At 35.2% G+C, this 17,590-nt stretch overlaps 1 protein-coding gene across 1 annotated transcript in view; it reads left to right on the top strand.

Moving 5' to 3' along the window:
- The first annotated feature begins 20 nt into the window (after positions 1-20).
- LOC140535610 (uncharacterized) overlaps positions 21-17,590 on the top strand; it is a 68,656-nt gene continuing 51,086 nt past the window's right edge. The window contains exons 1-23 of the mRNA XM_072657007.1: positions 21-132; positions 248-310; positions 692-754; positions 3,342-3,401; positions 3,499-3,582; positions 6,233-6,319; positions 6,926-7,009; positions 7,856-7,918; positions 9,095-9,184; positions 9,974-10,063; positions 11,319-11,408; positions 11,512-11,601; positions 12,905-12,994; positions 13,399-13,461; positions 13,547-13,597; positions 14,146-14,205; positions 15,438-15,515; positions 15,632-15,718; positions 16,404-16,484; positions 16,583-16,651; positions 16,751-16,840; positions 16,938-17,015; positions 17,156-17,245. Of these exons, the coding sequence (XP_072513108.1) occupies positions 21-132; positions 248-310; positions 692-754; positions 3,342-3,401; positions 3,499-3,582; positions 6,233-6,319; positions 6,926-7,009; positions 7,856-7,918; positions 9,095-9,184; positions 9,974-10,063; positions 11,319-11,408; positions 11,512-11,601; positions 12,905-12,994; positions 13,399-13,461; positions 13,547-13,597; positions 14,146-14,205; positions 15,438-15,515; positions 15,632-15,718; positions 16,404-16,484; positions 16,583-16,651; positions 16,751-16,840; positions 16,938-17,015; positions 17,156-17,245 (1,813 nt within the window). The remainder of the gene's footprint in view (positions 133-247; positions 311-691; positions 755-3,341; positions 3,402-3,498; positions 3,583-6,232; positions 6,320-6,925; positions 7,010-7,855; positions 7,919-9,094; positions 9,185-9,973; positions 10,064-11,318; positions 11,409-11,511; positions 11,602-12,904; positions 12,995-13,398; positions 13,462-13,546; positions 13,598-14,145; positions 14,206-15,437; positions 15,516-15,631; positions 15,719-16,403; positions 16,485-16,582; positions 16,652-16,750; positions 16,841-16,937; positions 17,016-17,155; positions 17,246-17,590) is intronic.

Raw genomic sequence — 17,590 nt, 5'->3', positions numbered from 1 at the left:
TGATGATGATGAAGATGATAATGTATTCTGTGTTTTCTTCAGTTTCCAGGATCCTGAGTGTTCAGTTGGAGCTTCAGGAGACTCGGATCCGCTGGACTGGAGAGAAGGAAGCAGCGCAGGTTAAGATAGCAGGTGGGTTTCTCTGGGCTCTGTAGATCCTTCACTCCTACAGTCAGCCTTGAAACTGCTGCTCCTCTCAGTATCACACAAACAGACTGATTCCTTCCTCCACCTCGTGTCCTCCCAGATCTCCAGAAGAAGCTGGTGATGAAAGAAGAGGCGATTTCTGAACTGCTGAAGGAGAACAAACGTAAGACAGTCCAGTATGAATTCTTTAGGCCCTTCCTTTAAAGAGATGATGATCCATGATGATCTTGGAGTTTGGAGGGAGGGTTGAAAAGCGACAGGGGTGAAAGTCTTTTGGTGGCGGGGCTATTTGAATGTTTCTAAATTCCTAGAGGTAACACTGGCTACCTGGTTTGCTCGTGTGTTCAGCAGTCAGACGTCTGTTAAAGACTCTGAATGCTTTTAATGTAGGGACTCATCAGAAGAACCCAGAATTAAAGCCTCTGTATCTAATAAAAATAATGAAGATCCACATTCCCTCTGTTGATGTACTGTTTCATCTTTTCACTGGAACCAGAGTGAATGTCTAAGAACCTGATTAACGCTGGAACTTCTCTCCCTCCAGATCTGGAGAAAACTCTGGCTGACAGAACGGAGGCGTGTGAGGACCTAAATACGAAATACAACGGTGAGATCTTCTCTTCTTCTGATCTTCTGATTACAAACTACATAATACTCAAATACCATATTACACAGATACCATAATACACAGATACCATATTACACAAATACCATATTACACAAATACCACAATACTCAAATACCATAATACACAGATACCATATTACACAAATACCATATTACACAAATACCACAATACTCAAATACCATAATACACAGATACCATATTACACAAATACCATATTACTCAAATACATAATACACAGATAGCATATTACACAGATAGATAGCATATTACACAAATACCATAATACTCAAATACCATAATACACAGATACCATATTACACAAATACCACATTACACAAATACCATAATACTCGAATACCATAATACACAGATACCATATTACACAAATACCATATTACTTAAATACATAATACACAGATAGCATATTACACAAATACCATGTTACACAAATACCACAATACTCAAATACCATAATACACAAATACCATATTACACAAATACCACAATACTCAAATACCATAATACACAGATACCATATTACACAAATACCATATTACTCAAATACCATAATACAAAAATACCATAATACTCAAATACCATAATACACAGATACCATATTACACAAATACCATATTACTCAAATACCATAATACTCAAATACCATAATACACAGATACCATATTACACAAATACCATAATACTCAAATACCATAATACACAGATACCATATTACACAAATACCATATTACACAAATACCATAATACTCGAATACCATAATACACAGATACCATATTACACAAATACCATAATACTCAAATACATAATACACAGATAGCATATTACACAAATACCATGTTACACAAATACCACAATACTCAAATACCATAATACACAAATACCATATTACACAAATACCACAATACTCAAATACCATAATACACAGATACTATATTACACAAATACCATAATACTCAAATTCCACAATACACAGATACCATATTACACAAATACCACAATACTCAAATACCATAATACACAGATACCATATTACACAAATACCATAATACTCAAATTCCATAATACACAGATACCATATTACACAAATACCATAATACTCAAATTCCATAATACACAGATACCATATTACACAAATACCATAATACTCAGATACCATAATACACAGATACCATATTACACAAATACCATATTACACAAATACCATAATACTCGAATACCATAATACACAGATACCATATTACTCAAATACCATAATACACAGATTGCATATTACACAGATACCATATTACACAAATACCATAATACTCAAATACCATAATACACAGATACCATATTACACAAATACCATATTACACAAATACCATAATACTCAAATACCATAATACACAGATACCATATTACACAAATACCATATTACTCAAATACATAATACACAGATAGCATATTACACAAATACCATGTTACACAAATACCACAATACTCAAATACCATAATACACAAATACCATATTACACAAATACCACAATACTCAAATACCATAATACACAGATACCATATTACACAAATACCATAATACTCAAATTCCATAATACACAGATACCATATTACCCAAATACCATAATACTCAAATACCATAATACTCAAATACCATAATACACAGATACCATATTACACAAATACCATATTACTCAAATACCATAATACTCAAATACCATAATACACAGATACCATATTACACAAATACCATAATACTCAAATTCCATAATACACAGATACCATATTAAACAAATACCATAATACTCAAATACCATAATACACAGATACCATATTACACAAATACCATAATACTCAAATTCCATAATACACAGATACCATAATACTCAAATACCATAATACTCAAATACCATAATACACAAATACCATAATACACAAATACCACAGTATACAAATAACACAATACACAATAGCCCTATTATAGAAATACCATAATACACAAATATCCTAAACATTAATACTTAATACATAATAGTAAAATACCATAATGCTCAAATACCATAGTACTTAAGTACCATAATACAGAAATACCACAATACATAGAAACCACAGTACACCATAATATAGAAATATCATAATACACAAATACCACAATATACGAATATCCTAATATACAAATATCACAATACACAGAAACCACAGTACCCAAATACCATAATACTCAAATACCACAGTACACAGATACTGTAATGTAGAAATACCACAGTATACAAATTTTACAATACACAAATACAGCAATACAAAAATACCACCATACACAAATACTGAATGATTTATGAATAACACAATATAGAAATCAGTCTTTAATTCCTCTTTCTTATTCGTTTATCTTTCATATTTATGAATATGTATCTGATTTTTATTTCAGTGGTTCCTGTATGTGCTTCAGGTTGGATTTGTGAGCACTGTTAAGCACCCTGAGCTGCTCTTGCGTATTAGAGACCCACATGTGTTCAGCCCTGATGTGAGTCAGTGCTTCTCTTTGTTTTGCAGGTTTGACGAAGCAGCTGAATAGCACCTTGGGAAAACTTCACGACACCAGCCTCAAACAGGGTAAGTGGATCTGCTGGAGCTCTTGTACGTTCCTTACCTGTGCTGTATTCTTGCTAGAACACCTGTTGTTTCATCCTTCCCTAATTCTCCACCACAGTTCTGGAGATCGTGGCGCTGAACATCGAGATAGACAACATCAGAAGCAACATCGCGAGAGAGACGTCGCCAGAAGAGTTAAACAGTGAGGTTCTCCTCATACATGAAATCCCTAGAGAAAACAGTGGACTCCAGTACGCTAAGCTTAATTCTGCTACAGGGCACTAGAGTCTACACTAATATACTTACACTAATATACTCTAATATACACTAATATACTTACACTAATATACACTAATATACTTACACTAATATACTTACACTAATATTCACTAATATACTTACACTAACATACACTAATATACTTACACTAATATACTCTAATATACACTAATATACTCTAATATACACTAATATACACTAATATACTTACACTAATATACTCTAATATACACTAATATACTCTAATATACACTAATATACACTAATATACTCTAATATACACTAATATACTTACACTAATATACTTACACTAATATTCACTAATATACTTACACTAACATACACTAATATACTTACACTAATATTCACTAATATACTTACACTAACATACACTAATATACTTACACTAATATACACTAATATACTCTAATATACTTACACTAACATACACTAATATACTTACACTAATATACACTAATATACACTAATATACTCTAATATACACTAATATACACTAATATACACTAATATACTTACACTAATATACACTAATATACTTACACTAATATACTTACACTAATATTCACTAATATACTTACACTAACATACACTAATATACTCTAATATACACTAATATACTTACACTAATATACACTAATATACTTACACTAATATTCACTAATATACTTACACTAACATACACTAATATACTTACACTAATATACACTAATATACTCTAATATACACTAATATACTTACACTAATATACTTACACTAATATTCACTAATATACTTACACTAATATACACTAATATACACTAATATACTTACACTAATATACACTAATATACACTAATATACTCTAATATACACTAATATACTTACACTAATATACTTACACTAATATACACTAATATACAGTTAATATACTTACACTAATATACACTAATATACAGTTAATATACTTACACTAACATACACTAATATACTTACACTAACATACACTAATATACAGTTAATATACTTACACTAATATACTTACACTAACATACACTAATATACTTACACTAATATACACTAATATACAGTTAATATACTTACACTAATATACTTACACTAACATACACTAATATACTTACACTAATATACACTAATATACACTAATATACTTACACATATATACACTAATATACACTAATATACTTACACTAACATACACTAATATACTTTCACTAATATACTTACACTAATATACACTAATATACTTACACTAATATACACTAATATACTTACACTAATATACTCTAATATACACTAATATACACTAATATACTTACACTAATATACTTACACTAATATACACTAATATACACTTATATACTTACACTAATATACTTACACTAATATACACTAATATACTTACACTAATATACACTAATATACACTTATATACTTACACTAATATACTCTAATATACTTACACTTATATATTTTAATATACTTACACAAATATACTTACACTAATATACTTACACTAACATACACTAATATACACTAATATACTTACACTAATATACTTACATTAATATACTTAGACAAATATACTTACACTTATATACTTACACTAATATACACTAATATACTTACACTAATATACTTACACTAATATACTTACATTAATATACACTAATATACTTACACTAATATACACTAATATACTTACAGTAATATACTTACATTAATATACACTAATATACTTACACTAATATACTTACATTAATATACTTACACTAATATACTTACACTAATATACTTACATTAATATACTTACACTAATATACTTACACTAACATACACTAATATGCACTAATATACTTACACTAATATACTCTAATATACTTACACTTATATATTTTAATATACTTACACTAATATACTTACACTAATATACTTACACTAACATACACTAATATACTTACACTAATATACTTACATTAATGTACTTACACTAATATACTTACAGTAATATACTTACACTAATATACTTACGCTAATATCCTTACGCTAATATATTAGCGTAACATATTTACACTAATATACTTACACTAATATACTTATGCTAATATACTTACGCTAATATACCCCTTAATATACTTAAGGGGTATCCTTCAGTAATATACTTCTATAACTTTATCAGACATTTCAGTGTGCTCAGTGAATTACTGTAGTAGCTCTTTTTAATACACTTGGCAAAAATGTCTAAAAAGCTTATTTAAAAACATTTTTTATTTAATTTATGTTCAATTAAATGTAACTAATCTGAACTAAAAGTAAACTTAAATAGTAAAGTATTTTTAAAATTTCTTACTTTTTGAAATGTGATCAAAGTTACACACAAGCATTTGATGAAAGCATAATATTAATGTATTTATTATATTTTCAAAATGTGGATACAGTCACTAGCATTACTAATATATTTATTCTATATGGGGTTTGAGTCTCTACGCTAGACAAATCTGAGGATTCCTGATGTTTGGATTATGCCGATGTTGGATAATTGTGTTTTTGTACAGAACTGAAGGAACAGCTGAAAAACAAGATTATTGAGCTCAACTGGATAAAGGACGAGCTTCGATCAAGTAATCAAAATGCTGACAAAAGTACGTAAAGCCTGGAGACTAACTCGCTGTTCCTGCAGACTACAAAATCTTAACTCTTCCTGAATGTACTACTATACTTTACCATTTATAAGTACAAGTATTTGTACTTATTTACTTAATAATAATTTTAAGTACTGAATTTACTGCCATACTTAAACTCCATTAAGTACCTGTACTAAATCAATTCAAATGTTTAAGCACATTCTAAAGTATTTGTTCTGTATTCTTTACTATAATGAATTGTTATTAAATACTTGTAATTGAATTCACTTTTATACTCTTTGTATAGTATGTACAATTCTACATACTTCTACACACTGGTGTTCACCGCTGTACTAGTTTAGGTAACTACCAATCAAATGCACTACTTTACTTCAGTAAGTAAAGTATAATACTTAGTAGTAAAGTATAGCACATGTTTAGAATGCAAGAACAGTAGTGGATTCAGTGCAGTATACTTAAGTATCATTCTAAGTATTAGTACAGAGTTTACTACTAGACACACTGTTACTATTTCAAATATTTACACTGTTTACATTTTTACACTGGGTTTATTAATCTGCTCAAGTATCATCTGAAATAAACTCATTTATGTGTTCCGTCCAGTTCTGATGATAATAGAGAAGACAACGGAGATCCAGAACTTGCAGAGTAAAGTTGTGCAACTGGACGGTTTGGATCAAATCAATGGTGAGTTAAAGGGAAATTACACCATTATTCCATTTTATATTTATTAGTACAGTAATATTAATAAATGTCTAATATTAATATAAGCTAAAGATGAATACATGAGCTGGATTATTTTATGCAATACACACTCTGACAAAAAAGATACATACTGGTAAAATATACAAGCTGGTATTGACACAATGTTTACTAATACCGATGATATATACACTGATATTAACAAAATACACCCTAGAATTAACACTGATAGTTTTATCAACTAAATTCACACTGGTATTGATAAGATACACACTGAAACACAATTCACACTACATACTGAAATTAAGAAGATACATACTGGTATCAGCGAAATTCACACTGGTATTTAGTAAATATATACTAAAATTAAGAAGATACACAACATACTAGTATTAACACAATTCACACCTGTATTGAGAAGATACACATTGGTATTAACAATGTAATTCATACTGGTACTGACAAGATACATACTGGTATTACGTCACACTGATATGAACTAAGTTCAGACTAATATTGATCTACAGTATCAACAAAAGTCACAGGTATTCAGAGGATCCATCATCACTGATAGCAACAACGTAAACTGTAAACACAATTCATACTGGTATTAATACATACTGAATAAATCACATTGCGTATAAACAGGATACTTTTGATATTGACACATACTGATTTTCCGATACTGATAAACAGAATTCACACTGGTTTTAGTGACGGAGCTCCCGCTGTTGAAGACGTAGCGTCTGATCAGTCGGAATCAGATATTCACTTCAGCTTCAGCTTCATGGATGAGTGGAGTTGAACACTGTGTGTGGGCTTTATTCACAGGTCTGCAGCAGCAACTGATCAAACTGATTGACGAGCTGAACGACTCCCACCCTGCCAAACTGGGTGAGTTTAGCTCTGAGCTCTGAGCTTTCTCTCTGAATATCCAGCCCTGATCGCCAGGCTTTGCTGGTTTATATGGTTTTATATATATATATATATATATATATATATATATATATATATATATATATATATATATATATATATCATTAATCCTAAATGTAAAATATAATAATCTTTATTTATTTATTTATTTATTATTATTATTATTATTTAATTAATTTAAATCTATTTATAATTGGCTTTATGGAGAGTGTCTTGTTGGCAGGTAATTCTGTTCTTTAATGCAACATTATGTGGAATTGGTATTTCCTGTTGCTACTGGGCTCCCCCTACAGTCTGAAAGTGGAATTTGCACTTTGAGCCAAAATGCACGCTTTACACGTGCATTTCTGGACAGTGTGAGAGCTGCAGAAGCTTGATCTGAAGGTGGAGCAGCATGTGGGTGGAGGTGGTAGAGTAATACTACAGGAGTTTACACTAATATGACTCTATGGGTTCTGCAGCGTTACATAGCAGTTCTGGAGAGAGGTTCTCCTCCTGCAGCTCCACCACCAAACCTCCATAGTGCAGTAGCAGCAGCAGCACTCCGAGACTTTTAAAAAACTTAGTATTTATAGTGTAATAACAACATTCTCAAAATGAGTAATATTACATATTTAGACTAGATTGAAGATGATTTGAGAAACACTATGTCCGAAAGTTTGTGGACACCCCCTCTTATTAGCAACTATGCTGCATTACAGTTCCATTGCTGAGTTTACACACAGCTTCTATAGGCCAGTCTCAATAGAAAAGCGCATGGGGTTACCTAAGGTCCCTGTGTCCTATGCCGAGTGCGGGCTAGGGGGGTAGTGTAGCCGAGCCTCAACGTGTGCTTTCTGGAGTGGTGGTGGAGCTCCATCCACTACCTTTGGGATGAGTGTGAGTGCCAGAGCTCAAAAATGCAATGTTCTCACTCTCAGGCCTAAATACAATCAAATAATCAGTAATGTTCCAACATCTAGTCTTGAAGTCCTGAAGAGTAAAGGCTGTTACAGCAGCAAAGGGGGGGCAACTCCCTGCGTGTACCCTAGATGTCCACATACTTTTGTCCACAAAGTGAATGGGTTTGAGAGTAGCTATTCAGTAAGAGCAGAGTGTGGAACTGATCTGGAGTGTCCTGCTCTCCTCGCTCAGTGCTGAAGAACATGGTCATGCTGTCGGATGTGAGCTGGCTAAAGAAGCTGATTGGTACGATCACCAAGCGCTATGAGAAGCAGATCTCCGGTATGTATTTCTCCTCTATACACGTCTATAGTTAACACTTTACTTCAAGGTTCACAAATACGTATCAATTACTGCAACACTGTCATAGATTACTGATTATTACTATGTTAATTAGCTGTTTATTAATCATTATTATTGATTAACTGCTGAAATAGATGGTTAATGAGTTTATTTATGAATTAAATCTGTACTAACTGCTGTTAATTAAACTGATAATGAACTCATCAGTTAGTTTTACTCATATAAAGACTAATTAGTACTTATTCTGATAGTTGAATTATTTATCTGTTTAATTATGTTAGTTAATTACATAAATAATTAATTATTAACCAGTTAATCTAATCATTTATTGCTACATTGCATCTACATACATGCATTACTTTAATCTAATCAATTACTCATTACTTCCTGTTACTGAACCATTAATTAATTATTTCACATTACTTAACCATAATGCCTCCTTATTTGCATAATTACCACAAATACTTACTATCCAGTTAGTTAATTAGCTGTGTAATCAACAGTAATCACTGCAGAGTTAATGAATAAACTATAAACCAGTGACAGACTAAACGAACAGTGTACTCAGATACTAATTACCAGTCTCTAATTACTTAATCGTTTAGTACCAAACAGTTAACCCTTAATGAACTGCAAATATATACTTTAGTCACAATAATGTGTTATACATCATGTATATATTTATGGCTGTTACAGTTATTATTATGGGCATTACATTATGTATTATATATGATGAAGATGATGAGGATGATGGTTGTATAATTATAGATCTGGAGGAGCTGTTGAAAAAGACAGAGGACACACTGGAAAAAAAGATAGCCGAGCTGGTGAAGAAAGGCAGCAACGTGGACCAGCTGAGTGAGTACACATACACTCTCCAATGTCACCCAGATTCAGTGCATTTACAGCAGTGTCCCATTAAATATGACCAATAATTACAATCAGCCTTTATTTAGATATATTAGTAAATATGTTGAGGGGTACTGAGGTATGTTGAGGGGTACTTAGAGGTGTTGAAGGGTATTGAGGTATGTTGAGGGGTTTGGAGGGGATTTGAGGTATATTGAGAGGTATTGTGGTATACTGAGGGGTAGTGAGGTATACTGAGGGGAATTGAGGTACATTGAGGGGTATTGGGGATATTGGGGTGTATTGAGGGGTGTTGAGGCATAGTAAGGTATATTGAGGGGTGTTGAGGCATAGTAAGGTATATTGAGGGGTGTTGAGGCATAGTGAGGTATATTGAGGGGTGTTGAGGCATAGTGAGGTATATTGAGGGGTGTTGAGGCATAGTGAGGTATATTGAGGGGTGTTGGGGTATATTGAGGGGTGTTGAGTCATAGTGAGGTATATTGAGGTATATTGAGGGGTGTTGAGGTATATTGAGGGGTGTTGAGGTATATTGAGGGCTGTTGAGTCGTAGTGAGGTATATTGAGGGGTGTTGAGGCATAGTGAGGTATATTGAGGGGTGTTGAGGTATATTGAGGGCTGTTGAGTCGTAGTGAGGTATATTGAGGGGTGTTGAGGTATATTGAGGGCTGTTGAGTCGTAGTGAGGTATATTGAGGGGTGTTGAGGTATATTGAGGGCTGTTGAGTCGTAGTGAGGTATATTGAGGGGAGTTGAGGTATATTGAGGGGTGTTGAGGTATATTGAGGGGTGTTGAGGTATATGCCATGTGAAAACAAACATTAAGGCTTCCTTTCAGCTCAGGAAGTTGCTAGGTGGTTGATGTGGTGATCCATGTAGTTGCTAGGCAGTTGGATTCTAGCATGTTGCTTCATGAGAGGTCATTATAGTATGGATATTGGAGGTTGCTATGGTGTTGTGAAGTGGCTGCTCTGGTATACCAGGGTGTGACTGTGGTGTTGCTATGCAGCTGCCATGGTATTCTAGGTGATTAATAGCACTTCATGATAGAATGGCTAGGTGGTTGATGGGATACTGCAAATGAGCATGTGTGCAAGCATTTGTAGGTATCCCTCGTAGAAGCTGTTGAACAGACGCTGTATTAAAGTCTGAAGGGTCTGGGAGGCACAGGCACTGTTCAGGAACACAGGTTAAAATCAGTGTTGACTCAGATGTGGTTCTTCATAACCTGCTTGCTTTCCAGCCAGAGACATTGTCTCTCTGAGAACTGAGGTGCAGAAGCTGAAGGATGAAATCAGGAAGGTGAAGGATTCTTCAGCTGCTGAAGTAAAAGGTACCACTCACTACATCACTTCATAAAGAGCCCATTCAAGCAGAAACACCCACCTTTCTGAGCCTGTGCTTGCCGTTCTGATCTATGCACATTTCTGTGGCAGTACTGGAGAACAAGCTGACCAAGACCAAGCAGGAGCTGGACAAAGGCATCCAGTCTCTAAACAAGAAGGATGCTGAATTAGCACAGAAGGGTAAGAGAATAACAGTGAAAATATACTACTTCATATTAGATTATGTATAGATATTATATATAGATTTTAAATAATTCATACTGGATACTAAATAATGTATGGTAGATTTTAAATAATTCATAGTAGATACTGAATAGTTCATAGTTAATAGTAAATAATTCATACTGGATACTGAATAATTGATTTTAGATTTTAAATAATTCATACTGGATTCTAAAGAATTGATTTTAGATTTTAAATAATTCATACTGGATACTAAATAATGTATGATAGATTTTAAATAATTCATAGTACATACTGAATAGTTCATAGTTAATAGTAAATAATTCATACTGGATACTGAATAATTGATTTTAGATTTTAAATAATTCATACTGGATTCTTAAAAATTGATTTTAGATTTTAAATAATTCATACTGGATACTAAATACTTTATGGTAGATTTTAAATAATTTATAGTATATACTTAATAGTTCGTAGTCAATAGTAATTAATTCATACTGGATACTGAATACTTTATATAAAATATTAAATAATTCATACTGGATAATAAAGAATTGATTTTAGATTTTAAATCATTCATACTGGATACTAAAGAATTGGATTAAGATTTTAAATAATTCATAGTATATACTTAATAGTTTGTAGTCAATAATAAATAATTCATACTGGATACTGAATACTTGATATAAAATATTAAATAATTCATACTGGATACTAAATAATTTATTTTAGACATGAACTAATTCATACTGCATACTAAATAGTAGATTTGGTAGATTTTAAATCATTCATAGTACATACTGAATAGTTTATAGTCAATAGTAAATAATTTATACTGGGTACTGAATAATTGACATTAGATATTAAATAATTCATACTAGATACTGAGTAATTGATAGTGGATATTAAATAATGCATAGTAGATGCCGAATAGTTCATAGAAGCTACTGAATAATTCATACTGAGTACTGAATAATTGATAAAATATATTAAATCTTATAAAAAATATAAAATGAATAGTTCAAAGGCAATACAAAATAATTAATAATGGAAACTAATGATAATTCCTAGTAGATACTGAATAATTTGGATGTTAAATGAATATTAAATAATTCATACTGGATACCAAATAGTTCAGTGAAGTTCAGAAGAACAGCAGAACAGAATTTGAGTTTGTGATTTTCCACAACACTGATGACATGACCTGTGGATGTTGTACTGGGCTGGACACCATTCTGAAATCAGAGCCTGAATGGAAACAGTGAGAGTAAACCTCCTTTAACGGTTCCATCCCTTCCAGTCACCAAAATCACCCAGCTCATCGAGGAACTGAGGCTGACCAAGCAAAAAGCCCAGGAGAAAGATGAGGAGACAGCTGCTAAAATAACAGGTGAGCTATTCCATCCATCTGTCCATCCACCCATCTACACAAACTGTACACTGTTCATCTCCAGATCTCCTAAGCCCTTCCCTCTGACATCACTGCTCGTACATCCAAAACAGGAAATGTAGAGTTTTCCATGTTCATGAGCATAATCTGTCCGGATACTTTTGGACATGTGGTGTACTTGTGTAATGGTGTCAGTGCTGATGAGTAATCTGTCCGGATACTTTTAGACATGTGGTGTACTTGTGTAATGGTGTCAGTGCTGATGAGTAATCTGTCCGGATACTTTTGGACATGTGGTGTACTTGTGTAATGGTGTCAGTGCTGATGAGTAATCTGTCCGGATACTTTTGGACATGTGGTGTACTTGTGTAATGGTGTCAGTGCTGATGAAGGCTGTCTCTTAGATCTGGAGGACAGAGTGAAGAAGGCGGAGGTGGAGAGGAACACAGCTAGAGCAGCACACAGAAGTAAGAGTGGAGCTGGATCTGATCAGTCTGATCATACAGATCTGATTAACCCTTTACTGACCCTGGCTTTACTCCACTCTCTCAGAGCTGCAGCAGGAGCTGGAGGAGGCCAAGAAGTGCACTGAGACTGTCAATGGTGAAGTACTCTTTATACAATATTAAGCCCCACCCACACTACAGCTGTTTAGCCCTGCCCATTCAGCCTACAGCTGTTTATCCCCACCCATTCAGCCTACAGCAGTTTAGCCCCACCTATTTAGCCTACAGTAGTTTAGCCCCACCCATTCAGCCTACAGCAGTTTAGCCCCACCTATTTAGCCTACAGTAGTTTAGCCCCACCCATTCAGCCTACAGCAGTTTAGCCCCACCTATTTAGCCTACAGTAGTTTAGCCCCACCCATTCAGCCTACAGCAGTTTAGCCCCACCTATTTAGCCTACAGTAGTTTAGCCCCACCCATTCAGCCTACAGCAGTTTAGCCCCACCCATTCAGCCTACTGTAGTTTAGCCCCACCCATTCAGCTCAGGGGGAAAGTAATACAATACAAATGAAGGGTTGGTGTTTTTTACTGTTAAAATGAAACATGTTTAATCTAGTGTGTGTGTGTGTGTCTGTGTGTGTGTGTGTGTGTGTGTGTGTGTGTGTGTGTCTGTGTGTGTGTGTGTGTGTGTGTGTGTGTTACAGAGATCCAGAATAAGTTTAATAAAGAACTTTCGCAGCTGAATAACACCTTTGCTCGTCAAGGTGAGTGAAGAGCTGATTAGCTACCTTTTAAAAGTTTAATTAGCTTTGATGTAGCTAACAAACTGCAGTAATTAGCAGTGGAGCTAGGAGGCTAATGTAGCTACATTTACACGTACATACTACTAAACACAGAAGTCAGTCTGGAGACACAGTCCTCCACACACTTTACACTCGTCACTGTCAGAAGAGGAGGGTCTTCAGTCTGGGTTTGAGGACAGTGAGTGTTGGACTCTGCTGTTCGGACACCCAGGGGAAGTTCGTTCCACCACTTCGGTGCAGGACAGTAAAAAGTCTGGACGCTCGTCTTCCTGGATCTTAAAGGATGGCGGGTCGAGCCAAGCCGTACTTGAAGCTGGAAGGGCTCTTGGTGCAGATCGGCTTTTGATTGACCATCGCCATCAAGTACGGAGGGGCTGGCTGGTCCAGTCTTGGCTTTGTAGACCAGAGTCAGGGGTCTGAATCTGATGAGGGCAGCAGCTACAGGAAGCCAGTGAAGAGAGAACTCAGCAGTGGAGAAGCTGAACATGGCTGAATTTAGAAACGTTGAAGACGACCCGACCCGCTGTGTTCTGGATCAGCTGCAGGGGTCTGATGGTGTGCAGAGGGAGACCAGCCAGAAGAGAGCTGCAGTGGTCAAGTCTTGAAGTGAGGAGAGACTGAACGAGCACCTGGGTAGCTCCGGATGTTATACAGGAGAAATCTGCAGGACCGAGTCAGAACTGCAACATGATTTGAGAACGATAACTGATCATCCATGACGACACCAAGGCTTCCAGCTTCTGTAGAGGGAGTGACCAGTCAGTTATCAAAGGTGATGGCAAGATCGTTTTTTGGTCCAGCAGTTCCCGGGATGTACAGCAGCTCTGTCTTGCTGGGGTTGAGTTTGAGGTGGTGAGCCGCCATCCAAGACGAGACGTCGGCGAGGCATGCTGAGATGCAGGTGGAGACCTGTGTGTCGGACGGTGGGAAAGAGAGAATGAGTGTTATCGGCGTAACAGTGGTGAGAGAGCCAGTGTACCAAAAGAGCAGGAAAAGAAGAGGACCAGGAACCGAGCCTTGTGTAACGCCAGTGGAGAGACCCCTGCCATGTTACCTGGTATGAGCGTCCCTGCAGGTATGATGCAAACCCTCGCCATGCAGAGCCGGTAATACCGAGGCTGGTGAGGACAGACAGGAGTATATATAGGAATGCTAATGCAGGAAGTGTGTGTTTGTGTGTGTGTTGTTTTCAGTGTTGACGATCCAGACGCTCTCAGAGGAGATCAGCGCCCTGCAGCACAAACTCACCAAGTCGGAGGGAAATACTGATGGTGCGTACCCCCCCACACCCCCCACCTTACACCGGGGGTCCTTCATTTACTTACTGAACTTCCTTCTTCAGTGTTGAGTTGGTTAAGGTTGGGGATGGTGTGTGGTTCTTTTACAGAGCTTCAGAAGGACCTGAAGAAGAAGACTGAAGAACTGAAGAATATGAAGAAAGAGCTGGGAAAAGCGAGAGTGGACTCTGATGAGCGTGAGTGACCTTCTAATAGCTTATTAATAACCTAATAAGCATCACTAATGAAGCACTAATATCTCATTAAAAATCTAATAATCATCACTAATGACGCACTTATAGTTTATTAATAATCTAATAATCATCACTAATGAGGCACTAATAGCTCATTAATAATCTAATAATCATCACTAATGACGCACTTATAGTTTATTAATAATCTAATAATCACCACTAATGAAGCACTAATAGCTCATTAATAATCTAATAATCATCACTAATGAGGCACTAATAGCTCATGAATAATCTAATAATCATCACTAATGACGCACTTATAGTTTATTAATAATCTAATAATCATCACTAATGAGGCACTAATAGCTCATGAATAATCTAATAATCATCACTAATGACGCACTTATAGTTTATTAATAATCTAATAATCATCACTAATGAGGCACTAATATCTCATTAATAATCTGATAATCATCACTAATGAGGCACTAATAGCTCATTAATAATCTAATAATCATCACTAATGAAGCACTAATATCTCATTAATAATCTGATAATCATCACTAATGAGGCACTAATAGCTCATTAATAATCTAATAATCATCACTAATGAAGCACTAATATCTCATTAATAATCTAATAATCATCACTAATGAAGCACTAACGCAGATCTGTTCTTGTGGTTCAGTCCTGAAGCTGATGGAGTCGATGCGGAAAGTCTCGAAGCAGCAGGACCAGAGCATTGCGGAGTACCTGGCTGAGATAGACGGTGAGTTGGACCTCTGGTTCCGGCTGGACGCTGGTGATGGTCAGCTGTGTGTGTGGAGGTGTTTTACCAGTTAACCTGAGTACTGTTTCTGACCACAGCACTGGATAAAGAGATCCAGACGTTGATGACCAAAGTGGGTTCCACAGGAGATGAGAAAGCTCAGCTGAGTGAGTCATAAATGAGTTAATAATTGATGAATAATTAATCAATAATGATCATGAACTGAATCTAGAACCTCACACTGTTTCTCGGTGTTCCCCGGACAGCCATTCAGGTGCTCGTTCTGAAGGACGAAATTGCCAAGTTGGAAAACCTGCAAGCAGAACTGAAAGCAGATGCCTTGAAGAAAGCCACAGGTGAGTTCCTCCAGAAGAACTGTACTCTCTCCATAACATTATGAACACTAGAACCAGCAGAACGTATAGAGAACCTGAACTGTGTGAACTGTTTAAGGCCTGGAGAAGGAAATCGAGGAGATGAATAAAGAGATCGCCTTCCTGAAGAGGAGCGGCTGCGGCAGTGCTGAAAATAGTAAGTCTGAACAACCCCATGTTTCAAAAAGCTCTAATGATGATAAGCAGTTTAGCCCCACCCATTCAGTGTATAACAGTTTAGCCCCGCCCATTCACAGTGATTGAAAGTGAGCTGAGTGTGTGTCTGTGACTCCACAGAGGATCAGATAGCGCGTCTGCAGGAGAAGGTGAAGGCTAAAGAGCAAGAACTAGCCCAGTTGAATACGTCCAGAAAGGCGGAGCTACAACGTGAGTGACTACACTGAAGCTGACAACCTGTTGATGACTGTGTCTGAAATCTCTGAACCCATTTTTAAACTAAAATATGAAATTTAAATTAAAATGACATATAATGAATTTAAATGACATTAAATACATTTGAATAACAGAAGATCCAGATTCATCATAAACAGATATTTTAATAAGTATATCCATAAATAATCAAATATTTTAATGGCCTTACAAAGGATCTTTAAGCAAAGCCACAGAATAGCCACTTGCTGAAAAGGTTCTTCACCAAATGTTCCTGTGTGTACAATGACAGTCAGTAATGTATCTAGAACCTCCAGAAGGACTAGACAAATGTCACCCTCA

The sequence above is a fragment of the Salminus brasiliensis genome, chromosome 15 (assembly GCF_030463535.1).
Source record: "Salminus brasiliensis chromosome 15, fSalBra1.hap2, whole genome shotgun sequence".
NCBI classification, from domain to species: Eukaryota; Metazoa; Chordata; class Actinopteri; order Characiformes; family Bryconidae; genus Salminus; species Salminus brasiliensis.
Note: the sequence above shows the minus strand (reverse complement) of the source record. Positions and strands in the feature narration are given on the sequence as shown.